Genomic DNA, 27,881 nt, shown 5'->3' on the forward strand with positions numbered 1-27,881 from the left:
CCATCCACGCAAGCGGCAAGCAGAAGGCAGGAAAGCCCCCCTTCAGTCTCTTGGTGCAGACTCTGGGGCAGGAGGCCCTAATTCTTCAGGCCACTTTGCAGTTCCCTCAGCAGCCCCCTCTTCCTGCACGCAGGCAGGCCACAATTGCACACACAACAAAGCGGGGCTCCGGAGAATCGTCAGCGCCGGCGGCACGTGAGCCAGGCGTTGGCAGCGGCGGAGCCAGCGGTGGGAGCCGGCCTGGCAGAACTCGAGGCCTGCGCCCCTTTTGTCCGTTGACCGGGCCTGCATAGATTGCTTTTCCAGTCCTCCCCACGTCTTACTCCAGTTCCTATCCCCACGAGCGCACGCTTTCATTCCCTCTCCTGCAGGGTTGGGGTCAACCCTCCACACTAGGCACCCCTACCTGCATCCTACATCCCGCCAGATCGCCCTAGTCCTCAAATGTCCAGCCTCAGCAAAGGCGAGGCGATGGTCTGAGTCTACACGCGCCTTGGCGCCTCCAGAAACTACCTAAATGGAGGCCAGAGATCTAAGGACCCCCGCCGGGGAGAATGCCCTTCTCTAGGAACACCCTAACCTTAACTGGGGAGCCCGGGAGCGCGGACCCCACGCCCGGTCCACTTTTCGCCCTCCCCGGAAGACACACCCCCAGCTTGCTGCGGGTCTTAGCCTCGGCTGGACCCTCTGGAAGGCGTCCGTTCTGCTCCGGCACACACCTTACACACACACCTTGCTCCAGCAGGCAGGAGCTCTCGCGCCTATCAGAAAAGGTGTTCTCAACTCCTGCCCCAACAAAGGGGCTCTCGCCTACCTCTCTCCCTTCCTGTTTTCCTGTTTTTAATAACGCCTAACTTGAGGGGGGGGGGCGGATAAACAAACTGGAATGTTTCTGAAACGTCACCCTCAGGCCAAGTGACCTTGGGAAACTCGAACCTCTCTGACCTGAAATGTTTTTGTCACCCGAGTCTTAGAACCACACTCCCGAGGGTTTCGTGGGTTGTTTTGATGGTTCGATGAGACGGGCGGGCGTTTAAAGAGAAATCACAGATACGGGGAGGAAGTAGGGTGCTATTATGAGGGTTTTTGCCATGGTTGCACCGATTTCCTGTCTGTCAGTGGAATTCCATCTGTGACATACTGTCTCACGACGTCAGGCCGTTTCTTCTCCCCGCTGGGGCTCTGTCGTGCCTGGGGTTTAATGGATGTCACTCTGCTTATCACAGCCAACACTCGCGCGCCGCGGGAGGAGTGGGCCCGGCTGGGGTGGGGGATGGGCGGCGCCTGGCTCCGAGGGACGGGGAGGGGATTTCTCCTTGGGCCCACCCTGCACCAAGGCGTCTGGGGCAGGAGGCTGCCTCTTGGCATTCTTGGCTGGGAGTTAACACCTGAGCGCCTCGAGAATGGCGCGGTTCAGACCCGAGGAGAGGTGCACGCATCCGCCTGCTCCAGACTCCGGGAGTCGGAAGGAGGGGTTAATGAGGGGCAGGTTGCGAAGGGGGCTAGGGGTGGGCTGAGGGGACAGGGCACAGGAACGACTGGCGCTCCATTGTCTTCTCTACTCCCCAGTCTGACTGGAGCAGCCATGCGAGTCCGATCATCTAGTCAAATACTATTTTTCACCCAATTAATTCCTGAACTCTTCCGCGACCCCATTTCATGCCAGTTTATTTTAAGCTGCCACTCGGCTGGAGACCCGCCAAGAAATTATGAGACGTTTGGGTCCCAGATGCCTCTGTGTTCCCTGTCGGAGCTGCTGTGTGGTCCCCTTCTAGTCGGAGGACTGAGTCCGGGGTTAGGCCTGGCGGGTGGGTGCTGAGCCACACAAGCGCCAGGGCTGTGTGTGTGTGTGTGTGTGTGTGTGTGTGTGTGTGTGTGTGTGTGTGTGTGTGTTTAGCGTCTGCCCTGGTGGAGACGCTTGTGGGTGGGGTCCATGAGCCTCACTTCTCCAAAACACAGTTCGGTACCTGAAGGCAGCAGCAGGCAGAAGCCTGATGAGAGCTGGGAGCTCTGTCTGGGAACCAAAGATGCAGGGAGCTGCTTGTTCTTCCAAAACAGAGCTTTTCGTGAGGTGCGCTGGAGAGGACCTCCACAGCCCGCGTCAAAACCATTGCCCTCTACCCGGTTCTCTCCCGCCTGCACCTCGCTAATTCTTTTCCCTGTCTCTGCCCCTAGCATATGATACTTGGTGTGGCGTAGCCCATGGATGCACCAGAAAACTGGGCCTGAAGATCTGTGGTAAGTGAACAGGCCCCTGGGGGAGGGGGGTCTCCTCAGAGTGGAGCGACAAATGTACCAGTGGGTTTGTAGGAGTGTCTGGCCGGAGGGGGACTCTGGCCCTTGGACCTGGTGCTCTGACTGCTTTACAGTCCCAGCGCCCAGTGGAGGCGGTCCTTTGGAGGCCCTGGCCCTGGGCGCGGGAGAGGTTTTTTTTCCTTTGGAGACCCAATAACCAGAAAATGCTCAGATACGGGGACTCATTTCACCCAATAAGGCCTTGGAAGAGAGGATACAGCACCCCCAAGCGGCAGCCAGGCTGTCCCCGCCGGCTGCGGGCTGCTTGGACTATTGCATTCTGCCCTCGAGTCTGTAAAAATTGCATAAAAATTGCCAACTGGTCTGATTTTCCGGGCAAGCAGACCAAAGGCGCAATGTTTATCAAGGCTGCTACTGACCCTCCGTGGTTGCCCAGTCCATCCTCTATCCCCAGTTGAAAGTGACCTCCCCAGCTTGAGGGTTTTGCACCGACTTGTCACCGTGATTCAAATTTCGTTTCTGAGGCCTCGGGGGCCCAAGAAAGGAAAAGGATTGCTTGCAGCCCTGGGTGGCCTGTCTAGGGGAAGTGCGGGCAGCGTGGGCCGGACGGTTTGCCCGGCAGGTCTTCGACGGCCGCAGAAAGAAAGGAAGAGGGGGGGCAGGTGTGGGAGGGGAGCTGCAGGGAAGGAGAGGACGCTGGGGGTGGGGGGCGGTTGTCTGGCACGATTTGCCAGCAGGGAAGGAAAACAGATCTGAGTGGGGGAGAGGAAAAGGAACGAGAGGGTCTGAAATGAAAACGCCCAAGGGTTGTAATTTTTTTTTTAAAGAAAAAAAAAAAAACGAGATTTGTTCGAAGGGACACAGCTGAGTGGCTCCGGCTGAACAATGAGGAGTTGCTTTCCTGACTACATTTCACCGTCTAAAATTCTCTAGCCTTATCGGACCAGAAAATACGGGTGTCCCCGGGCAGGGGGTGGAGAGGCGGGGGAAGATTAACGAGGGGCTTATTAAAGAGCCATCCGTCAGCTGCTGCGAGCGAGATAGCAGCCGAGCGGTTCCGCCCCCCAGCCTAGGGAGCTCAGGGACCCCGAGGGGAGTGGGTGCTGTCGAGGCCTGACCCTCCCGCCTCTCCAACTCCCCCTCCCTATGGGGAAGAGTGGTTATTTAGGGCCTTTGGACATCGGCGGCGACCTTCCACGTTTGGCTGCGCATCGTCCTCCTTGCATCTCTGGGGTGAAAACGAGCTCCGTTGAAAACGAGACCTAGCGCCTCGGTAGGAAAAACCCAGCCCTGCGGCCTTAGGACCCGGCGGCTCGGAGATGAGACCCAGTCCCCAGCACGCAAAAGTGGTGGGCAACACCAGAAGCGGTCTCTACGCTGGGGCAGTCAACAGCCCAGAGCTTTGTTCTATTAATAGCCCCTTCCCACTCCCACCCAGCCATTCCTGGCTTAATGGCCCGTTTCCCGCCTGGTCCCTTTTGGCGCCGTGGCTCTAGCCTTCTGCTGCCGTCACTGGCAACCCGGAGGCAAGCAGAACGGAAAAGACCCCTTGGGTCTGCCTGGGCCTTGTGATGCGCATAGGGACCGGTTCCAGGTGAAGCCACTTTTTGTCTTAGGGCTCCCTGTGGGAGCTAGGGTATAAAGACGCGGTCTCTACCCTGCCTGCCGCCTCCTGCTCTTGCTACTGGTCCTTGGAAGATGAGGTGCAAGTGCTCCTGTTGGAGACAGGCCTGATGTCCTGAAAGGGAAAGAGGCCAGGATAAAGTTGGGGGGCTTGATTGAGACCCGAGTCCAGGCTCTAAGTTGTTATTCTTGTCTCCTCTGAAAACCGATGCCACCAAGGAGAGGTTTGGGGCATGGCGGGTAGGGACTGTCATCCTTAAAGAGATTCCTCTCTGTACACACACACACACCACACACACACACACACACACACACACACACACACTTTGGGAGAAGTTGCAGCCTGAGTGAGAGACAGATGGGTGCAGAGGACAGTGCTGTGGGAAAATCACCCTTTACTAAAATGCTGTGCCTTTGGAGGCCTCAGGGCTTCCCACCAGGCCTGTCGCTGAGAGAACACAAAAACAGTGTAAGGACTCAGTTTATTCACTGACTTCGGGTCAACTCTTTGCATTTTAAGCTAGCGGAAGTAGAGTGCACTCGTTAGCTGGCGTTGACCCCGAATCCACAGCCCCCACTCCAGCCGGTCCCAGACTCCCTTCATCCCACACCTTTTCGCACCTGGAGGTTTGCACCCTCTTGACCTAACACCAACAAGATTGGCTTGACAGCCAAAGATCTAATAGTCTCTTTGTACCTTCAAACCATCACCCTGGATGGCCCCCTCAGCGGCTGCATGCTTTGCTAAGATTCAGCTCTCACCCACACCCCCACACCCCACCATGCCCCCCCCCTCCTTCTTATTCCAGGGAAGGAAGCTGCAAGGCTGGCCACAGTGTCCCTAGTCCTACCCTCAGCTCTAGAGGCAGAACCCCTGGGAGAGTAATCAGATGGAAGAAACCCAAGGTCCTGCCAAGAGCTGGAGGGTGGCTGCAGGCGTGGAGGGGTGACCTAGATAGGGTTAGGCAAGCAAGCCTAAGCTCTAGCTCTGCCCGTCCCCAGGGCGCCCTTCACTTGTCTCTGGAGAGGTCCAAAGCTTGCTGCCCAGACAGTCCCTCCACCCATGGTTTAAGTTTTTAACCAATAGCCTGTTTTAAAGAGATACCTCCAGCACCCCATATCTCTGGTTTCTTGAGAACACTGTAGGAGATCTGTTAAGATGCTGTGTACCCAGAAAAATCAAAAAGGAGCTCCTTTCCCCAAGCGGCTTGGTGCTGGGTTTCAGCATCCCCTGTGCTGGTGATCATGTGTCTTTATGCCACACAGCCAGCTTGGAGTCCCTTGCAAGCAACCATCTGGAGCCTGGTGCTCCCTGTTTCTACACAGCTCACTGGGGCCCTGGCCATTGAGTTGGGGGATGAGAATGCAGAACACACACAGGGCCAGAGTGGGGAGTCCTCTCAGGATGCTGCTCATCTTCAGCTGGGTGGGTGGACGGTCATCTATGACTTGAACCAACACAGGCTGCAAGCTCTCTCCCCTGCACCCACTAATCACAGGCCAGCACTATGTGGTGACTGGGGAACAGAGCAAGAGAGAATATAGGGTGCTTCTGGCAGTTTCAGGGACCCCTAGCCAGGACCTCTTGTTAGACCATTGTTAAAGCATTCACCTCAGGATCGTCCTCCGCTTAATTTCATCCTCCATCTTATATCATCCTCCACCACACCATTCCTGGAGAAGCAAGTAGATCCTCGCAGAGCCTCTCTGAGCCAAGAGGAGCTTGAACCAGATGATAGAGACTACAGAGTGGGTCTCAGACGGGCAGGACCGCCCTTTATTGAGCCACGTGGATTTGGTTTCAGACATACTCTATAATGGTTGTTCTTGACAACAGGAAACCATGCCAGAAACCAGGACCCTACAGCCCTCTAGTGAAAGAGCGCTGCCTCCTGGCTCTGAACTCTTGATTATGTCTCAAGGATCTCGGTTTCTGCCAAGACAGCTTTGAGAGCAGGGTACAGTGCTTGATCGGGGTGGGGGGGGCATGCTCCAGGTTGGCAGGCACTCCAGTCTGTTGGGTTCAACCCCGCACCCTGGAGTGCGGCTGGGGGTATTTGAACTGTGTACCATGGGTAGGTGGGTTTTCTTCTCCTTCTTAGGGGAAGTGATGGGGTGCTGTGAACCCCAGCCTGAGTTCAGAGTTCGTTTCAGTATGCTTCTTGGATAGCTTCCTGTCAGTACTGTAACGGGGGCGGGGGGCCGCTGCCAGACTGAAGCTTCTGGAGGATGGGAGCTTGGTTTCACGTCATCTGTCTCATTCCAAATAAATAACAAGCTTCTACAAGCGGTCCATAAGTACTTAGAGTTAGCTAAGCCTTTGTCAAGGCTGGAAGACATTCAGGCTTTCTCGTCTTGTCTCTAATACTATTATCAGTGGAGGCCGGTGGTTCAGGAAAGGCTGAACTGCATATTTGAGTCAAAAGTATCATACCTATATTTACCTGCTGCCAGAAAACGACATCTTCCTTAACTTCCAGGATCTTATCTTTCCTCCCTCTGCTGCCCTCACCCTCCTCCCTCTGCTGCCCTCACCCTCCTCCCTCTGCTGCCCTCACCCTCCTCCCTCTTGCTTGCGCCTCACCCTTCCTCCCTCTGCTGCCCTCACCCTCCTCCCTCTGCTGCCCTCACCCTCCTCCCTCTGCTGCCCTCACCCTCCTCCCTCTGCTGCCCTCACCCTCCTCCCTCTGCTGCCCTCTCCCTCCTCCCTCTGCTGTCCTTGCCCTCCTCCCTCTGCTGCCTCTCGCCCTCCTCCTCCCTCTGCTGCCCTCTCCCTCCTCCCTCTGCTGCCCTCACCCTCCTCCCTCTGCTGTCCTTGCCCTCCTCCCTCTGCTGCCCTCACCCTCCTCCCTCTGCTGCCCTCTCCCTCCTCCCTCTGCTGTCCTCACCCTCCTCCCTCTGCTGTCCTCGCCCTCCTCCCTCTGCTGCCCTCTCCCTTCCGTCTTCTGTTGGTCTTCACCCTGCTCCCTCAGCTGTCATCCCACTGGTTCCACAGCCCACACACCCAATGTGGTCAGCATCCTCTCTGGGTCCCTTCCTTCCAAACCCCGTCCTGGGGCGGGTTACTGGAGTGGAAGCTGTCCTTTCAACTTAATTCAGTTTGTTGTCACGTTCAGAGAGGGGATGGGGCTCACTTGCTGTTCTTCTCTCTTGCATGACTGGGTCGGTGCCACTGATGCCACTTGACACAGCCCCTCCCCGCCTGAAGGCAAGCAGTGCAGAGTCACAGAGTCACCGTATAGAAGCCACAGACACTCAGTGGCTTCTCTTCTCGGCAAGAGCGAGAGCCCTGCTCGGAGGGTCAGCTGGGTCGGGCGGCCGGCCTTTGGCAGCTGGGTAGTTCCTAGTCTCTCTGACCTACCTTCTTGTGCTTTAGGCTTCTTGCAAAGGACCAATAGCCTGGAAGAGAAGAGTCGCCTTGTGAGCGCCTTCAGGGAGCGGCAGTCCTCCAAGAACCTGCTTTCCTGTGAAAACAGTGACCAGGGTGCCCGCTTCAGGCGCACAGAGACCGACTTCTCCAACCTGTTTGCTCAAGGTGGTCCCTCCACAGCCCCACCCAGCTGTGCCTCATTTGGGGGTCTTGATTCCCCCCCCTGAAATTTTACTTCTTTCATTACTCTATGAACCCTCACAAAACCATTTTTCTGACCGTTGTGGTGGGACAGACCCCCTCCTTCCCTATTGTCCAGGTCCCTGCTGTTTGGAAAGGTAGGTGAGGGAAGTCTGTGAATCATTCAGTTCTAAAGACACTCCGAGAGACAAATAGGGACTCACAGAATCTCAGAACCTAAAGGCATCTTACCATCAGAAAACTGAATGATTCTCTTAATAGCGTTTATCCTCCAAGATTACCAACTGCCAAACACCCAACCCGCTCTGTGGGAAGCTGTATATCTGGGCCTCATGACCAAAGACGGAGACTCATTTTCCCTCCAAAGGTCTTTTGTTAGGTCCTGCTGCCTCTGAAATGCAGGCCTGGGGAGGTGCTTTACCAGGTCCTCCTCAGAAGCTCATAGGTACTCTTCCCTTCCCTCAGCTCCCACAGAACCACAGAAGCCACAGCTTCATTAAACCTCTTGAGACAGCCATGCTGTGGATGGCCACACAAGCTGCCCTTGTGCTAGCCTGGAAACTTCACGCAGGGGCCCCAACGGCTCTTCCTTTTCCTGCTCACCCCTCTTTCTAACCCTGTAGAGCTGAGAGCCCAAGTCATCTCCAGATACCTAAAAAAAAAAAAAAAAAAAAAAAAAAAAAAAAAAAAAAAAAAAAAAAAATCCAGTCCCCAAAGGATGACACCAACAGAAAGACAATGGTCCCCTCCATCACCTTCTAGAGGCCATATTCACAGCAGCCCCACCTTCTGCTACCCGCAGATCAAGCAAATCATTAATACGAACCAGATGCACAGGGACACCTGGTCCCTGGGAGGCTAACAGAAGTACTTTACATCGTGTTCCTCCCAGGTGTCCATTCAGCAGATGGACAGCTGCCAGGGTCAGCCACTCAAGGTTTCTCTAAGCACGCTGCTCCTCCCCCCATATGAGCGATCCTGACTATCCGGAAGTGTGCAAAGCACTCAGAATGCATCAAATGTTTTTGTGTGGGCAGAAGGGCATCCTTCTGGGGACTGGGTATCCAAAGATGGGTGCAGATCCATGTCCTAGAAAGCAACTGAGCCCCTCTAGAGGCTGACCCGGGAAACACAGGTGTGAGGGAGGTGGCAATCACTCTCTGGCTTCCCTTCTCTGCCTAGATCTGCTTCCAGCTAAGAATGGGGAGGAACAAACAGTGCAGTTCCTGCTGGAGGTGGTGGACATCCTCCTCAACTACGTCCGCAAGACTTTTGACCGCTCCACCAAGGTGCTGGACTTCCACCACCCACACCAGTTGCTGGAAGGCATGGAGGGCTTTAATCTGGAGCTGTCCGACCACCCTGAGTCTCTGGAGCAGATCCTGGTCGATTGCAGAGACACTCTAAAGTACGGAGTTCGTACAGGTAAGCGGAAGGACGGGTTGACCATTCATCTCGCCAAGCTGGTCAGGAGCACAGCCAGATCATGTTGAAGAGGTCCTGTCCTGGTGAGGGAGGGCACCAGGCGCTCAATGACCACAAGGTCATCCTGAGCCACAATGGATGCAGCAGCAGCCCTGGAAAAAGCTCATCATTTCTTTTAAAATTAAAAAAAAAGTACAGATATATAGTAGTAGGTCATTTTATTGTTTGTTTGTTTTTGTTTAAGGCTGTTCATAACCTAAAAAGAACTTTTTTTCTCAGATCTACCTCATTCTGGGGACTCCTACCTCCCTTACCTGTCACTTGCACTGGGGAACTGACCCGTTTCCCTCTCTTTTGGTGTTAGTTTCTTTCTAAGGGTTGTTGTTACAAACTATCGAAAACAGTGAGGATTGATTCTTTCACAGTTTTGGAGGCTGAGCCTTCAAAATCAAGGTGTCAGCAGAGCCGTGCTGCCTCACTGTGGCCTCTGCCTCCCTCCACATGGCCTGTCCCCTGTGGGTGTTGGTCATGGTCTCTCTTCACAAAAGGACACCCCTCCTTCGGGTTAAGAACCACCCCAATGCAGAGTGGCCTGTCTAATTCGTTTGCACCTGCAAACACCCTATTACCAAGTAGAGTCATAGTCACGGGAACAAGGGATGGGGCCTTGAATTCATCTTTTTGAGGAATACAGTTCAATCCAGAACACCGAAAAGAACACCCCCCTCCCGTCTCCCTCCCTCCTGCCCTCCCTCCCTCTCCCTCTCTCCCCCACTTATTCCAAATGCGTCACCAAGCCCTGTTTCCTACTTAGAGATGTCCTTTCAGCCCTCTTCCCCTTTCCTAAGTCCTCTCTAATCAGCAGACCTGGCTCAAGTGGTTTCTTCTCAATCACCCCAAGTTCAAAGACGCTTTAAACCTCTGCATGAGCTGTTTCTTAGCAGTGACATAAAGAACAGTTTCTCTGCCGGGCGACTCTCTTCCCCTCCCAGCCTGGCTCTACTGAGACCTTAGGGATTTGGGGGCCTGGGCACCAGTTGCCCTCACAGGGGAAAGCCTTGAGGTGAGGAATGCCATGATGTGCTTTCTGCTTCTTTCTCTTTCTACCTTTGTTTCTCCTCATCTAAACCCCTAGAAGATAGGCTGAAGGTCAAGATCAGAGAGGCTGGTGGCGATGAAGCTGAGTAAGATGACCGGACGTCGGAAACAAACTGTGCTAATGAACTAATGAGGCTAATCAGAGAAGCTGTTTAAATAAGGAATTCCAAGCAGCTTTTGAGGCCAGCCAACCCCACTGGCCTGAGTATAGTCTCATTTTATAATTTCTGGATAGACCGGACTCAATCCCATGCACCAAGTCTGTGTCGTTTTTTGAAGAAAGCACGTCTCGGTTCAGTTCCCCTAGCATCCCCTTGGTCTGATGGCTAGCTCACTCCTAAGGAGAAGTGCTGTTCTGCTGGCTTAGAGGAGAATCAGAATTCCCTGTTTCAGCTTGACTTGCTGTGGCCAGTGCTTGTGGCTCATCAGTTTGCTCTACACACTTTCTTCGTGTTAAGGAATCATCTATCTATCTACCATCTGTTATCTATCTATCCATCCATTAAGGCCCAAAATGTCTCCCAAAGAAAACACAGAATTGTGTCATGATAGCATCTCACCCATGTGGTCAGAGAAAGCATATCATTAGCTCATTGTATGAATCCACTGAGATGTTTAGTCTGCAGCCATCTACTTCTGACTGGGACAGCAGCTTCTAGAGGCAGACATTTGCATTTATAGAGTACATAATCTTCTATACCTCGTGGAACTTTCTGCTGCCCTTCACAGGGTTGGTGCTGGCTAAAGGACACCATTGCTGCTGTATCAATACTCAGCTCCTGGTTGCTGGCCTATAACTTTGAGTGTACCTTCAAATGATAGGCTAACCCCCTGACACACATGGAAACCATTCTGAAGGGTATTCGTGCCAAAATAATGAAGTGGGTTTTAGTAAAGAAGCATACTGCTTCAGGTACAGTCTGAGAAGGGATACGGTGGCATCTGACACTGTTCTACGAATTAACAAAGGAGCAGCACATGATTTTCCACGAACTGACGCAGGGACAGGCAGCCTTCAATCAGAGCAGCCACTTATGGATGGCTGGCTGGCTGGTTCTTTTTTTAACTTCTCATTATGGAAATTTTGAACTTATACCAGAGTAGAATTGAATAATGAACCCCTGCACCCAACACCCAGCTCTAACTGTCCCCAGCTCCTGCTGACGTCACTTCACCCTGACCCCTTTTCTGCACTGTATGGAAACAAGTCCCCAACAGAATATTATTGCATCAACACCTATCCGCACCTTCGAGAATTTCTTTTAAAAATCATGTCAGTGTTCCAGCTGCAAAAACAAAACAACAACAAAAAAACCCACTTAAGATCCTTAATGCTATGGAATATTCAATTGCTTCATGAATATAGAAGGGCTTTTGTTACAGGATGTTTCGGTTCTCTTGAATCCGGATCCAGTTAGGTCCCCACACACTGCAGTTCCCACGTCCTATGCAATAGATTTCTTCCTTCAGCTTTCTTCTTTGCAGTTTATTTGTTGGAAAACCTCGCTTTAAAATGACTTTCTCGCCTTACTTGAAATTAATTCCTGCATTACTCAGTGTCCTGTCATAATTAAAATCAAAATCTGGGGTTGGACCTGGCATGTGCCTATAAGCCAATACTTAAAAGGTGAAGTTAAGAAGACCTGGGTCTGAGAACTGGACTATGTAACAAGACCTATCTACAAAGTAACAGACAGAGCAAGAGATGAGAAGGGAGGAAGTAAGAGAAGAAGGAACTGATCCGCTGTCGTTAGAAACTGTTGGTAGAACCTGTGAGAGGATCCTGGAGGCAGAGGCGCAGCCATCATCTGATAAAGGGTGTTGAGGGACCTTTGCAGCTTATCTCAGTGGACAGACTGTTTCACTTTGGGTTAGTCTCTGTCTTGTGTTCTTCTGCCATACTGTGTGGCTTTGATGCCGTATCAAACACAGTGATTGAGTTTATTTATAATCCAGTACTAGCTCAGGATGAAAGAATTGTTTTCTAAAGTTTTCAAGTGAACACCATATATACTTCAGTGGATTTCAACTGAAGTATTTCTTTAGAATGTTTTTATTATTTGACAATGTGTCTTAATTACAACCACCCCAACCCCCCCATCCCACTCTCCCTGCCTCCCCTAAAAGTCTCACTCCTACTTCAAGTTGTCTTTTTATTTATTTCATTTTATTTATTTTTATTTTGTTTTATTTTCGTTTTTTTTTTCAAGACAGGGTTTCTCTGTGTAGTCCTTGCTGTCCTGGAACTCTCTCTGTAGAACTGGCTGACCTCAAATTCACAGAAATCTGCCTGCCACTGCCTCCCCAAGTGCTAGGATTAAAGGTGTGTGCCACCACCGCCCAGCATCTATTTCTTTTTTATAATCTGCTGAGTCCAGTTAGCGTTGCCAGAATGTGCCCAGGTATGGGGCCTTCCACCTGACGGCGGCCGTGTTCCTGAAGAAAAATGACCCATCCTCTCCCAGGACATTGAGGGGAGAGCAGGTTCTCGGGGAGGAGCCTTAGACCAGGAACATTCAACCACCAGCTCTCTGACAGTTATTCACAGACCAGGCAGTTTCCACTGGAAACACAGCAGTCAGCAAATCTCCCCAACACTGTCCGCTGTCACTCACATTCCCAGGATAGTCTATTGTGGTGACTCCTGCACGACAGCTGAGCCAAGCCTGCTGATGTGGACTTGAGTTTTGGGGGAACATCAAGTTAGCAAAAACTTGGCAATGGTCATATGTTTGCTGAGGGCAAAGGCAGCTGAGGCACACTCTGGGCTGCATGGGACTTTTGAATCGCAGAATGTGTTTCTGTGCTCAGGAACTGAGTGAGGACCGATCTGCCTACTCACAGGGGGATGTTGGGTCAGCTCAGCTCTTCATCGGTTTAGCTCCATTCCTTTAATGGGCGCCTGACTTTAGATGGGCAAAGAACAGTGAAGCTTGGCATCACATTTGTCCCAGAGACTGGCAGGCGGGCGGGCGGGCAGTCTCTGCATCAGGTCTGACTTGAAACTCCCCTCCTCCCAGGCTTGATTTGATCCCCAGAACTCTGAGGCCCACAGCCCCCTCTCCATTAACATACATGGAACATACATGGAAGTTAAGATCCTTGGGACAGTGAATTAAAAGTTGCCACAGACATGAAAAGAATAAGAACTGCCACATCCCTCAGTAGGTAGTTAAGAAAGGATCTTCATTTGTAATCCAGGCTGGCCTTGAACTCACAATCCTCTTGCCTCTGACCCCCAAGTGCTGAGATCACAGGTGTGCGTCACCACACAGGGCATCACTACATCCCTTCTCATCATTGAAGAAATAAGAGTGACAGAAGAGCTCAGCTGAAAGCCAACAAATAAGTGTTGGAAAGCACAGTTCATTTCACGAGTCTCGATTTTGGGGTGTATGTTTTCTATTTTATTAATTTGTGCGTATGGGTATTTTGCCTGCATATAGTACACCGTATACGCATGCCTGTGTACCATGTGCATGCAGTGTTCACAGAGGCCAGGAGAGAGCATCAGATCACCTAGGATTGGAGTTACAGATGGTTTTAAGCCACCATGTGAGTGCTAGGGATTAAACGTGGGTCCTCTGGAAGAGCAGCCAATGTTCTTAACCACTGAACCATCATCCCAGACCCCCCAAAATTTCAATTTTTAATTTAAAAACATGCTGCCTTAGAAACATAGACATCTGAGGGTATCATTGGTGCTAATTTCTCCTTCTCCAGTACCATTGGAGAACTCTAGCAGACCATAGGATGGAGATTACATCCATGTGGTCCAGCCCTTTTGCTCTGACGATAGATTAAAAAAATTTGGCTTTGCCTTAATGCTTTCCTGTTGCCATTCTAGGTCATCCTCGATTTTTCAACCAGCTCTCTACTGGTTTGGATATCATTGGTTTAGCCGGCGAATGGCTGACATCAACCGCCAACACCAATATGTGAGTCCCGTGTATTCTTTTCCTATAAGCATACATGATGCATATGGCTTGTTAGAAAGTTCAGCTCTGACGGTTCTGTTCTCTAACAGTTCTTTTTTCTCATAAAATCTTTTAGATTTTTCACAAAGTAAAAAACTATTCTCGAATAACGCAATAAGAGCATGCTTGTGAGAAATGATTCGCTTTGAATGTCTATGTGAACTTGCATAACAGACTGTTTCTCTGAATGTACATCTTAAAAGGTCATGCTTTGGGCTATGATTTTAGTTTCCTTTTCCACCCAAGCACATTGGTACTTACCACTTAGGCTGTATTTCCTCTATAATTAAGCTACTATTAACCACCAATCAGTTTGATCAACCTATTGATTAACTAAAAATTCCACAACATTCATCTACTGCAGCTAAGCATGTTTTCATTTCAGAATAACTGGTGGTTTGTGCTGAGTTTAACACTTGGAAACCTCAGCTTCTTATGTAGACAACACTTTCCATTTAGTTCTGCAGTCTTTCAAATTTATAAGAAACTTATTTCAAGATTTTAAAGGTATAAGTACAGCCTGGGTCGTCTCATCACTCAGCCCCAAATTTCCTGTACACATGTACACAAAATGCCCTGTACCTTCGGGGTTAAGAATGTGTTACAAGATATGGAGGTTACCATAGCATAAGGATGATTATCTTCTCCCTCAACACTAATGACAGTGTTTTACCGCTATCGATTTCATCCAGATAGTGCCATAGCTTTCAATTAAAGTATCCAAAGGAAATTAATGAAGCAAATTTATTACAATAATTTAATAATAACTACAAAAGAACCTCAGGGGTGTTGAGAAGTTATTGATTTGTTATTTGTGAGTTACTCTGTGGCACAGGGGATCGAACCCAGGCCTATAGCATGCTAAGCATGCATTCTACTATCAGGCTTCAACCCCTGACTCACTTTTTAAGTTGGTTGCAAAGTAGATGGATTCTGAAAAATGAACTTAGGTGAATGGGTGGGATTGTGAGAAGCGCCACTTGACAGGAGACAGAACACTGCTTATTAAAGCGCAGGGCAATCTGTTTCTCTTAAACCAGCTACCAAACCAAAAGGGCAGCCTTTAAACTACGGATTGCTCATGCACATCCCAAGGCCGCCTAATGCTGTGATTCAAAATACTAAAATTGCACGCAGAAATTCAGACAAAAATTTAAAAGCAAATAGGGCAAGTGAAGCCTTTTATGGTAAAAGGCATAAAAATTCAACTGATTGGGAAATGAAAGTGGCTTCACACTCCCTGCTCAAGAGTCACGACATCTTCACGGCGTGAATTCAGGTCAGAGATGCAATTGCCTCCCGTAACTCCCTCAAACATACAGCCCTCCTCCGCCGTCTTTGCTCTATTATGGTTTGTAGAATAAAATAGTTATCAACAAGCACAAACATCATAACATACTAATTATAACTAGAAGCAAATACACTAATGCTTAATTGTAGCATCTAACGGGAAGGAACAACTTAAATTAGAAAACGCATTGTTTGTTTTAACCCAGCAATTTAGGAAGTAAGTGAGAAAAGCAGAGAGAAGGGTGTGTATGCATCTGGGCTGAGGGGTGTGGCTCAGGGGTAGATCACTTACTAGGCCATAGGTTTGATCTTCCCTGAACCCCCAAAAGGTACATGTTCAGCACAGCCCAAATGTCCGTAGTGATATATACACTTCATTCATCAGTCTTTAAATATGTGTTCTATAGTCCTCTGGCTATAGCTTCTAATATATGTGTAGTCAATATCAAGGTAAATAAAGAGTTCACCCCTTTGAACCATTTATAATTAAATCCTCTCTTAAAAGCTTTTCTTGAACCAGAAAACTCGAATGGATTCTTTTTTTCCCTCTTCCGGTCTATATTCATAAAATCAAAGTCCTTGACTCTTCCCTTAGCTCAGCTCAGCCATGAAACACTAAAATATGTCCTAGCCATCTGAGGTCAAGGCCAAGCCAGCTAAATGACACATAGTAATTGCCTTTCCACTGAACAGGAGGTATTTGTAAAATATGATTCGATTCCAACAGATCGATAGAGAAGGTTATTTAAAATAGTGAAAGAGTTCCTGTCAGCTCTGGGGACAGGCATTGTGTGAGGAAGTGATAACTGTTCTCTCGGCAGCTTCCTCAGCCAGGTGCCCTGGAAGATCATGACATGTGGCAGAATCGCAGGCATGCAGGTACATTCGCTCCCTGTGACAATTGCTTCCACAGCTGGGAACGCTGTTCCAAATAAGCCTGGGAGAGACTGGCAGGAGCGCTTTATTCTGGCCAATTGTGATTTAATTACTGATATGCTCATACCTCCCCCCCCCATCCATTGAGTTTGGGTAGCACTGGTAAAAGTGTAATTACCGCCTTCTGGAAAGTCCTTTCCAAGAATGATCCGATATCCCCATTCAGATGGACATGCCGGGCATCTGACTGATTAGCAAAGAAAGAACATTCATGTCCATGCTTTCATACCAGTGTGTGTGTGCACCTCTGGGACCTGTTCTCCTAGGCAAGGATCGATGAGGACACAACAAAACTTTTGGGAATGTGCAGCTGTTCTTGGTGTATCACCCTCTTCTCTTTCAAAGCAAGTCCACCAAGAACAACTGTGCAGGTCATATAAGCAACAGCACCTGGTGTAATATGTAACTGTGAGAGCAAGATCTGCCTCACTTCTTTGCCGTGAGCTTGAGGGTCTCGGGCATCTATTGCTTTGTTTTCACGGAAGTTGCACTGGAGAAATTTCCCGTGGAGTTATCAGTCACCATACACTGAGGGCAAGCTGTTAGAGCAGACCCTGCAACAAACCGTCCCCATTTGTCATCAGGAAAGAGCGACGGCATAAAGGACTGGGATTTCTGACCCTGAACCGACAACCAAGATCTCACACAAATCAAAGTGTTCCTCTGCGTTTCTACCTTTCCGTCAGGAAAAGCAGGGGCAGTCATGTCTTCCCTACAGAGTGGTTCTGAGGACTTACCAATGACCCAGTCCTAAGTGCCTACAGCATACAAGATGTCCACACCCCTAGGATAGGTAGGCACACACAGCCTCCTGGCTCTAGTTTCTAACTCTTGCCATCTCTGGACAAAAGAACACCTCCCTAAGCAACCTCCCCTTAAGTGCCTTGCTTATGTCCACCTGCCACATCTGTAGAGAGGGGAAGTCTAAGAAGATCGTGACAACAGCCAGTGTGGGAGGGTCTTTTGTTAAAGTCACAGGAAACCCAGGTTCTTTGGAGCCTTTCTGGTTCATATTATACCGTAAAGCTCCCAGCTACAAAGTTACTTCGCATTGCGTGCTGATGGCTGGAGTTCAAGTGGTTACTTTCTGTTTCAAAACTCAGGGAAGCAGGAGGGCGTGATGGACTGAGGGACTGAGGAAGAAAGGAAGAGAAGGAAGCAGGACTGGCAGGCAAAGCAGAGACATAGCATTACCACACACACACACAAATCTCAGAAGTCACACAAAATACTTCCCATAGCAGTTGTTTGGCCATAGCTAGCCCCACGGTTGTGCGTGGGGAAGCTAGTAAAGACAGCCCCCGGTCTTGGTGAAGCAAAACTCTGAACAGCCTGTAGTGACAGAAAAGACAATCAGTGTGGTTAATGACTGGCAGACTGCATCTTGACAATCAGTTTACTCTAATTCTGAGTACATCTCACCGGCAAGGTGAGGTACTGGTCGAGGGGTCGACCTCCCTCCCTACTCAGAATCCTCCCTTAGCATCCTCGAATCTTGCTGTTTTAAATCCTTACTTCCAATCCGCCTTCTTGCATTGTAGCCCAAGGCCTTTTGCAGAGCTACTATACTGATCTTGGATCCTGAAACAACCATGTACTGTGACTTCAGCATCCCACCAGCTTCTTCTGGATCTGCATTGGCCTTTGGTCTCTTGACTTCATCCTTCACCGGTCATTTAGGGAAGGGGTGTCTAACCTGGGGTCCAAGTTGTAAGGGGAAGAATTTCTTACAGTTGTACACAAAATAATGTGTATATCCACACCTTTTACCTGGAGATAGGGGCTATAGTTTTCCTAGGGTTCCTAAAGGGGTCTCTAAATCAATGAAGCCAAGGGCTACTGATCTAGACTGCAAAGCCTTTCATAAGAATGTGGATACAGGAAGAGCCCTCTCACTATAATTACAAATATGATCCCAAATGGAAGGCAGGGTCAGGAGTATCTGGAAGGAAACATCTCATTGGCCCATTTCTCAGATTATGAATCAACATCCATGACCAGGAAGTATCCAGAGAAAACTTTGCAAATTTGTGGTTGTCCTAGGTACACACAGCTCTTGTCCCTTAAAAGATTTTTCAAAGCTTCTAGGAAAGGAAAGATATGAGCATTAAGTTTGGAGATCATTATAGCACTGACTGTGAAATAACTGGTCCCCCAGGCCAAGGCAGAAACCCTCAAACAAGATGCAGCTCAAGGCAAGGACCAAATGCAGTATTCACCCTAGTAAGTGTCCATCTTAAGCTTGGGGATGGTGTCTCGTAACATCTTTGTCTCCTCCAAACATAGGGGACAGTGAAGTGCAGAACAGCCTCTCTGTACCTGGTGAAGAGAACTGAAAGAAACCTTAGGAACCACATACCCAACATAGACAAGGCTCAGAAGTACATGAGACCAGATGCTCTCCTAAGGGAGCTCTAGATTCTTCTTGCCTGTCCTGAAAGGAATGGCCATGTTCTTGGCCCTTAGCAAGGGAGACTGGTTCATACAGATGTGAGCGCTAAGTGGATTCTATCCTGAAACGCACATCAAACCAGCTCCTTGGTTTTCAGTCCCATACATTCTCCCTCCCCAACACGGTTCCTACCTGACCATCTAATACTGACTTGCCTCTAACTCAACTCTCATCCAGGCCTTGAGATGGTGTTGCTATTCTAGTGTGTGATTCCACTGTTCCTTTCCTTGGCCCAGGGAGATTTCTTGTTGGTATTTGCCAGTGTGAGATCTGAGCACACAGACTGCCCCCAGGACCTCTTCACCATGAGAACGACTTGGCCATTCCAACATTTCCAAAAGTCAGCGGAACCACAGATAGTACGTTTGTTCAACAATGTGGAGATGCAAGCCATGCGTTTGCCTCTTGCTGCACTCAGCGTCCCAGGCTAAACCAGGAACCCTTCTCTTCTTCTTCCTTCATCAGGCCATCAGACATGAGGGAGTGTTGGTTGCCACGGTGATGGGGCTCAGAGCAGAACCAAAGCATGAGTGTGACCTCCAGAGGTGATGGTAACTCAACACCTGTTTTCCAAGGGTCTTCCTCCCAAATTTTCAGGGGACCCCCCCCTCAAGGAAAATAGACATATTCCTTTTGAAACAAAATCCTCTCCTCCTCCCACCAGCCATATCCCCCCGAGGATCCTCTCGGGTCTTTTTTTGTCGTCTTGTACTGCCATATGATTAATGTGACCGCTTTTTTTCCTCCTGATTAAAGCTCGGTGGCTTCCCCTGTGCTTTACCTATAGCAATAGTTATCTCATCCTTGCAAATAGCTTTTCTAAATCATCAAGTAAGATTCCCATTAGTCTTGGCATTGGCATTCAACCCCAAACCCCTAAATGATGACAGTGCCTCCTGCATCACTTGGCTGGGTTGATCTAGGCATCTCTTTTCAGCTAGGATGGTCTTGGCTCAGCCTACAGACACCAAAGCTCAAGAAGTTCAAGCCAAAACAAGGAAAAGAGCCTCAGAGTTTAGTAAAGACAGTCTGTCTTCAGGCTCAATTTTCTGTGGATGGTCTTCCTCGACTTCTCTTGGACCCTGTTTAGTACCCTGATCTGCGATGATTGTCTGGCCAGCCAGAGCCACTGCTTTGAGCTTCCTTTAAAACAACATGGCTTGCTTCATTTACATCTGTTTGTTGGGAGACAGAGGCAAGCTGCCAGGAGATCTGATACCCGCAGTCAGATACGGATGCAAGTTGGCCGTCTTCTTGTTATTTATAATTTGTAATTAGAAAATCATCACTTCTAATTATTTTTGGCAGACATTGACTCCAAGGAGTTATAGATACATGGTTGTCCTTAGGGATTCTTAGAAGAAAGAACATGTAGATAATTACATTGAGATCTTTAAAACACGGGTCAATATTCCCAATTATCTTCACAGTCAGCTTTCAAATGTTTACATGGTTTCTAAAAGATAGACGTTAGCCCTGCCTATGAATGTGAATCTGGCAGTCCTTTAATAAAGAAAAAAAAAAAGGCTCAACCAATTGTAAGTTGAAGCTAATATGCAGTTTTTCAAATTAACATGTTCACTGCCCTACAAATAGCGATGGTGAATCCTCTCCTCTGGGTGGGCCACACCTGAGACAGGTGAGACTCTCTTTTGCTGGTGAAATATCTCGCAGCAGACTTCCCGCCACCTCTCTTGATAACCCGGGCTGATTTTAGACACTTTAGGACTGGCGACACGTGATTTCAGGAAACAAATCATTTTAGCGGTTTTTGAGCATCCATTTTTTAGTACCTAGCTCCAACTGCTGAACGAACAGTCTGTGTTCATCCAGTCAGTAGGCTTATTTCTTCGCCTTCCTTCTTCCCCTCATCACCACTCCAGGTTTACGTATGAGATTGCGCCCGTGTTTGTTCTCATGGAGCAGATCACACTTAAGAAGATGAGGGAGATCGTTGGGTGGTCAAGTAAAGATGGTGATGGCATCTTTTCTCCTGGTAGGTTTCTTCCCTCTAGTTGGTTGCCCTCGGTACTGCCAATGTGGATCTTTTCTTTTTTTATTAAAATTACCAACATAGGTCAATTATAGAAATGAATGGGTTTCATTGTGACATTTGCACATATGCGTATCTTACAGTCGATGATCATAACCTCTGCCTCCCTATCTTTGTCAGAATGAAGGCTAGCAAGACCGCTACCCGCCCCCCCTCCCCCGCAACTAACTAACCAAGGCTGTGTCTGGGTCATTCTAAATGATGCTCTTCTGACGATAGCAAAACTAGGGATCAGTGAATCCGATTATCACTTAACTAACTTCAGCCCAAATATTGGATCTACTTTAGTCTCTAATTCAAAGTAGATACAATAAAAATCTTTTGAACAAAGGCAGCTATTATTGGGGGGTAAGAAGCAGCGATAGGTGGTGTGAGAGGCAGTGTAAGAATACCACTGGCCAGGTGGCTCCAGCAGACCACTGATTTGCCTATTTCATTCTCAGGGAACTGAGGGAAGGCCAAAGCGACTAGCTTGTGTTGGCTAGACTTGGATAGTTACCTCATTTCTTCTTGTGTCTTTATTTAGAGTAACAGGAGTGAGTTTTTGTCTGTTTAAATAAGCTTAGACCTCTCCTAGACTCACTAACTCAGCCGAGCTCTTCTTTGAAGAGCTGGTAACCAAGAGATGCACTATTTCTTTATGCAAGCTCCATTACTCTTTGTCTGTCTTTCTGAACTCAGGGAGCAGATTCAGCTTTGTTCAGTAAAGAGATTACTCAGAAGACAGAAGCTGGGAGGCTGTAACTTACCATGTCTCTGCAGCTGCTACCACTGCCTCTTGTATTCTACATAGGCTTTGGATAGGCACTGAAATACACGAATCATTGTATTGCCTACATAGCCTTGGAGATACGTGTAACTAACCCCTTCAAGTCTCAAAGCGAAGGGTCCAGAGGAAAGTCCCTAAGAGTAAGGAAGCCAGCAAAACTTTCAGGATACTGTCCTTTCCCTTCTTGAAACATCGGCTCAGCCTTTGTGCTGAACACACCACAGCGCCCCAGCAATCTCCTGCCATGTCTGCTTGTTGATAGGGGGAGCCATATCCAACATGTACAGCATCATGGCTGCTCGCTACAAGTACTTTCCGGAAGTGAAGACAAAGGGCATGGCGGCTGTGCCCAAACTCGTCCTCTTCACCTCAGAACACGTGAGTTGGAGACTCTGACTCGTAGATAGTGGCGGTTTTTTACGGGACTATCCGACTTTTGACCCCAGGCCTCCATCTGTTGCAGAGTCACTATTCCATCAAGAAAGCTGGGGCTGCCCTTGGCTTCGGAACCGACAATGTGATTTTGATCAAGTGCAATGAAAGGTAGGCAGGGGACGTGAGCATTAGGCTCTTGATGTATTAAATGTGTTCATCTGTTAAATTTGTTTTATTGTGCTTAAGGACTGGCTCAGTACAGTGTGCCAAGCTGCTAATGGTCTGTTGAAAATATCCAATTAAATTTTTTTTTGCTGCTGATGATAAGGGATTTTTTTTCCTTGTATAATCTTGTTGATTCTTTATTTTAATGTCTTTCTTTTATAACAATTACAGGGGGAAGATAATTCCAGCTGACTTAGAGGCAAAAATTCTTGAAGCCAAGCAAAAGGTATGTGTGATTTGGTACATCTGAAACTTCAGTGAATACTTTTTAAAAAATGACTTGTTTCTGACCTATACAGTGAAAATTTTTGATACTAGGATAATTTTATTTCTCAGATTCCTATCTTAGATACTCACTTTTTTCCACCTTTTGCCCTCAAAGCTGAGTCTACAAGACATACTGTGTGTGTGTGTGTGTGTGTGTGTGTGTGTGTGTGTGTGTGTGTGTGTGTGTGTGTGTAAAATGAAGAATCAGCCACTATATGTCAAGTCATCTGTTTGATGTTCTTTAATAAATGTACTACCTGGAATTCAGAAAAATTCAGACAAATTGAACTTTTTGCCTATTTCTTGTTAGATGTAATCTCATTTGAATAAGCACAATTTTATCTTGGGACTCTGTTTAGTGAAGTGCTCCCGCACCCCGGCAGATGGCTCACAGTATTTGGCAAATCCAGCTCAAAAAACTCTACTAAATAAAGCTGTGTTCTGTTCCCAGCACCAAAAGGCCTGGCATGTAAAAGTCACTCAAAAGAAACAAAACAAAATAACCCCTGTTGAATGAATGAATGAACAAGACTACTTCTAGCTGTGGCTCAGATCCACACCAGCTCGGCTCACTGTTTGAAATGAATATTGTTGCCTTCCACTTCCCGTAGAAACGAGCAGATGGGAGGGTGAGATAGCACAGGGGCTGGGTGGGGAGCTGGCCCAGTGGTTAAGAGAGCATACCACTCCTCCACGGAACCAGAGTTTCATTCCCGGCACCCACACCAGGCTTAACAACCACCGGTAACTCCAGCTCTAAGGGTCTGAAATCCTTTTCTATGCTCTGAGGGCACTGGCGCGCGCACGCACAAATAAAAATATATTTTTTTGAAATCCACTAATCAGCTATCTCTTTCATCTTTGTAGGGATATGTTCCCCTCTATGTCAACGCAACCGCAGGCACCACTGTATACGGGGCTTTTGACCCAATACAGGAGATTGCAGACATTTGTGAGAAATACAACCTCTGGCTCCACGTCGACGTAAGTGCTTTCATTCATACACAGCCCTGTCCTGTTAAGGGGCAGAAACAGCCCTGCTTTCTGCTTTGCCTCCAGCTGCTCGGAACACCCTCCCTGGCTCTTGTACATATGTTAGCTCCTGCTCCTCCCAACTAGTCAGCCAGCCATTCATGAATAGTACCGGCCACAGAACCCGGTCACCCTCTGGGATTCATCCCGGGTCCTTACTGCCCAATAGATGTCTGGTGCGGCTCCTTCTAGAATCTACTATGATGAGCAGTGCCTCCCCTGGTTGCTTTATTTGAATGAATGGATGCAAAGTAAAATATAGTTGATATCAGAGAGAGAGAGAGAGAGAGAGAGAGAGAGAGAGAGAGAGAGAGAGAGAAATAATCCATAACATACAGAAAGTGGCCTTGAGTGTGAACATTCAGTCACTGCCTGCACCCTCGTCTGTAACACTTCTAAGAATGCCTATCTGCTGCATGCAGGAAAATAGAAGTACACAGAAGACATGAGCAACTATGAGAGTTAGTCTCAAAGTTTCCCAGTAACAGCAAGTGCACACTCCTACGGATGTGATTGGAGCCTTTTGTTTCTTCTTTCCTGCTTCTCTCTCTCTCTCTCTCTCTCTCTCTCTCTCTCTCTCTCTCTCTCTCTCTCTCTCTCTCCCTCCCTCCCTCCCTCTCCCTCCCTCTCTCCTCTCTCCCTCTCTCCCTCTCTCCCTCTCTCCCTCTCTCCCTCCTGTCCATTCTCTTACTGGATGTGATTTCTTGGAAATAGACAATAGGAACGTCTGTCCCACTATTAAACAAATGGCTAACAAAGGCTGTGCTGTGTCCCATGCTATCCCAGGCTATCCAGTAAAACATGTCTCGTGGTACCTACAAGAGTGTCTTGCTATGACTGGAACTTTGTGGGGTCTCCAAACCCAGCAGGAGTTGGTGCTTTCTGAGTATCTCAGGATTGGTTTGGAAGAGGCAGGTGGCTGCGCCTGCCTTTTAAACAGCCTTCAATACCTCCATGGCAATGGAGAGACATGTGTTGGGCTCAGAGAATCCCTGGCTTCCCACAGCACTTTGGGCCATTGGATCTTGATCCACAGCCACCACAAACTCCACCCGCGTTTTCTAGATCATTAAGACATTCTCTGGAGGAAGTTTATACAAAGAAATAGTAAGTGATGCAGAGCCTGCCGCCTGTGCCACCAGAATTGTCAGTGTGGACTTATTCCATAGGCTATCTATCCTTTGTGTCTTCTTGACTGGCCTGGAACTTGCTATGTAGGCAAGGATGGCCTTGCACTCAGAGATCTGCCTGTTTCCGCTTCCCTAGGGCTGGAACTAAAGCCATGCCCAGCTTGGTTTTAGATTCTTCAGGATCACAGCTCTTCTTGTCTCTTGTCTGTCCTTGCAGGCTGCCTGGGGTGGTGGCCTGCTCATGTCCCGGAAGCACCGTCACAAACTCAGCGGCATAGAAAGGTACGGAGGAGGACTTGGTAGCCTTCCCTCATCTGCATCAGAGACGCTGTATACCCCGGTCCAGCCCTTCCACCTCCAACCTTGGTGTCAGCCTTAATTCCCCCAGCCCTGATTTTTTCAGTGGGGGATCTCAATCTGGCTAGGCAAACTTGAGCTCGCCTGGTGCTTCTTGACTGTTTCCTGCATGCTTTATTTGAGTCCTCAGTTCACAATCACGGGTGACCTAGAGAGGAGAAAAGACAGATAAAGGGTCAGGGAGGTCTCCGATTCCTTCAGCTCTTCTTCCTCAGTAAGGTGACTGATGACTGATAGACCCAGCTCCCCTCACTTATCTCGGTAGCTATGGCAAAAGAGAGACGGGGAGCAAAGATGTAGAAAAGAATATTTCAGGCAGTGGGCATGGTCAGTACAAAGGGCCCTGAGACAGTCCTGAGGACAGTGGGCATGGAGCGAAGTGAAGGAGCTGAAGGGCCGGCCGGTAAGAAAACTGGGCCAGGCAAGCTCCCCAGAACACTCACGACTCTGGCTTCATAGCTGCTGCTACTGTGCCTGCTCCCTTCTGTCTGTTCTGAAAGGCCACTGTCAACATGAGGCTGGCTTTTGAAGGATGAAATATAGGACCCTGTAATTTGGGTGGAAATACACAGAATATAGATGAGCCAGCCCAACTGTACCTTAGACTTCTCAGAGGGTTTCATTTTCCAACCTCGGACCCAGGACCGGGTGAAGGAATTGACGCTAGACCTGCTCTTTTTGACATTAAGGCATGCGAGTCTTCTGAAGGGCGCCAAACCCACATTGTGTCCTGTTTCCTTCTGTTTGCATCAGCAGAGAATCATTTACTTCACACCTTCAGGACATTCAGTAAATCATTTTTACAGGCATCTTATGAGATCTAAGTACAATTTTTAATGGCTTGATTTGTGACAGCAGTGACAAAATTGGTTAAGTTCATGCCTTCTAAATGTGGCTTGACAGGGATTCTTTCCTATGACGTCAGCACTTAGTCAGCCTTCCTGGGGATTCCTCCCAGGTCTCTTTCATGAGGTTTCCTTTTTGTGCATGTAAGGGAAAAGTTCTTCAACCTCTGCCCCTTCTTGAAACTCAAGACAGACACACACACACACACACACACACACACACACACACACACCATGAAGGACCTAAGGAAGAGGCTAAAAACCCACAGCAAGGGCTTAGTGCTGGGAGTGCACAGACAGTATCATTCCAAGGCAGTTGTTATATCAGAGGAAACCCCTTTCTTGCGTATTAAAATGCAGAGTCCAGCTGTGGCCAAGGCCATCAGAAAAGGGTCTGTAACCCACTGAAGCAAATTTCCCAAGTTTGAATCATTACACATTACACTCAGTTGTTTCTGCAATGGCCTAGCCAGTGTGCTCCTTAGTCATCTAATTGTGTCTGACAGAGTGATGCAGTTGCTAGGAGACCATGCTTGCTAAGTGAGCACTGCAGCCCAGACTGGCAAAAACCATGCTCATTTCTCACTGAATCACCGCCGTGAGCTGGTCCAAGTCTCCGGCAGTGCACTTAGGTCTTGGAGATCATTGCACTTAGGTGTGCCATCAGCAGGTAGGTCCTCATCACCAGCCCTTCTTTAAACCAAAACAGTAAAGCAGGAAGAAGCCCAAGGCTGTCGCCCGGAAGGAGGCAGTCTAGTGTATGGATTGTGAGTGTTGGCTCTATAAAGAGAATCCTGGACTTGGACCTTGGATCCAGCACCTCCCAGCTCTGTGACTTGCTAATGTGGTTAATCTGTCAGTACAGCAGTTTTTCTATGTCAACTAGAAGTAGCAGGAATATCTGCATCGTAGTGTTGCTGTGAGAACTACATGTACCAGGCCCTGTGATAGGCATTCCGTATTTAATGAACTTGTTTGATCTTTCATTCCACTCTGATGAGAAAGATGTAATCTCTGAAGCACAAATGTGTTATGCAGTGTGCACAAGCTAGGAAGTGTCAGGACTAGGATTCAGATTTGCACAGTATACCTGTAAAGCCTGAGTCCTTGGCCACATATCCAGTCCTATACACCTAGAGCTCTGGGAAGAGTGGGACACATAATAAGCAAGGAAGTGGCAGCTGTTGTTGAGGGCCAGTTATACAGAATTCAGCAGCGCAATACCTGGAGAGACCACCTGCAGCATGCGTTTCTTGTTGAGGGTCCATTTAGGAGACAGGCAAGGAAAGCATCTGTGACTTCAGTGGAGGTGGGCGGGGTGTTCCTCAGGATGACAGGCTCTTCTCTACCTTCCTCCAATCTTCTCAGAGGTTCCCATGTGTCTTCCAGGGCCAATTCAGTCACCTGGAACCCTCACAAGATGATGGGCGTGTTGCTACAGTGTTCAGCCATTCTGGTCAAGGAAAAGGTTTGTACTGTACCCCTCTGGCAGCAAGCACATCCCAGAGCTTGAGAAAGGGATGCTTGGTAGCCCCATTGTGAGCCTGCAGACTGTCCTCTCCTGCTCTCCCAGCAACCTCTACTTCCCTCTCAGCTCTTGCTGTGGGCTGCCCTTTGTCTTAGGGTGCTTGGGACCCTGTTGGTGACAGACCCTTTAGTGAAATTCTTTGAATATTTCTTCATGTCGGCACAGACCTGAGAGGGATTGCTGAGCCACCCAATCAATGAGAACAAACTATGCTCACTGGCACACACTTTGATGTCTTAGTGGATAGTTGTAGTCTCAATAGCTGAAAAAATAAAATGGAGACGTAAACACACATACTGGCTTAGGGCACCGGGACAGTTAGCCAGAAGGCTTCTGTGAGGCCAGCAAGAGGACTCACTGAGTAAAGGCGCTTGCTGACCGTTGTGAGGCTCTGAGTTCCATCCCTGGAATCCACATGATGGAAGGAGAAAACTAATTCCCTCAAGTGTCTTCTGATCTCCACATGTATGCCATGGTGTACACATGTATGTGCAGACACACACACACACACACACACACACACACACACACGCACGCACGCACGCACGCATGCACGCGTGCATGCACACATGCAAAATAAATGTAATCTTTTAAAAAGCTTCTGTAAATGAGTTGGAGACAGATCTTCTTCCTCCCCCACACCCAGTGCACTGATACTTTCTAAGCCTGCTG

General features: G+C 48.6%; 1 protein-coding gene across 4 annotated transcripts in view; it reads left to right on the forward strand.

The window, feature by feature from the left end:
* Gad1 (glutamate decarboxylase 1) overlaps positions 1-27,881 on the forward strand; it is a 48,916-nt gene that overhangs the window by 2,970 nt on the left and 18,065 nt on the right. For all 4 annotated transcript variants that reach the window (XM_037204865.1, XM_037204867.1, XM_028881963.2 and 1 more), the window contains exons 3-13: positions 2,176-2,238; positions 7,256-7,414; positions 8,633-8,875; positions 13,821-13,911; positions 20,512-20,624; positions 21,713-21,828; positions 21,914-21,993; positions 22,222-22,276; positions 23,185-23,301; positions 24,697-24,761; positions 27,071-27,149. In XM_037204865.1, coding sequence (XP_037060760.1) covers positions 2,176-2,238; positions 7,256-7,414; positions 8,633-8,875; positions 13,821-13,911; positions 20,512-20,624; positions 21,713-21,828; positions 21,914-21,993; positions 22,222-22,276; positions 23,185-23,301; positions 24,697-24,761; positions 27,071-27,149 — 1,181 coding nt within the window. The remainder of the gene's footprint in view (positions 1-2,175; positions 2,239-7,255; positions 7,415-8,632; positions 8,876-13,820; positions 13,912-20,511; positions 20,625-21,712; positions 21,829-21,913; positions 21,994-22,221; positions 22,277-23,184; positions 23,302-24,696; positions 24,762-27,070; positions 27,150-27,881) is intronic.

The sequence above is a fragment of the Peromyscus leucopus genome, chromosome 4 (genome assembly GCF_004664715.2).
Source record: "Peromyscus leucopus breed LL Stock chromosome 4, UCI_PerLeu_2.1, whole genome shotgun sequence".
Lineage (NCBI taxonomy): Eukaryota > Metazoa > Chordata > Mammalia > Rodentia > Cricetidae > Peromyscus > Peromyscus leucopus.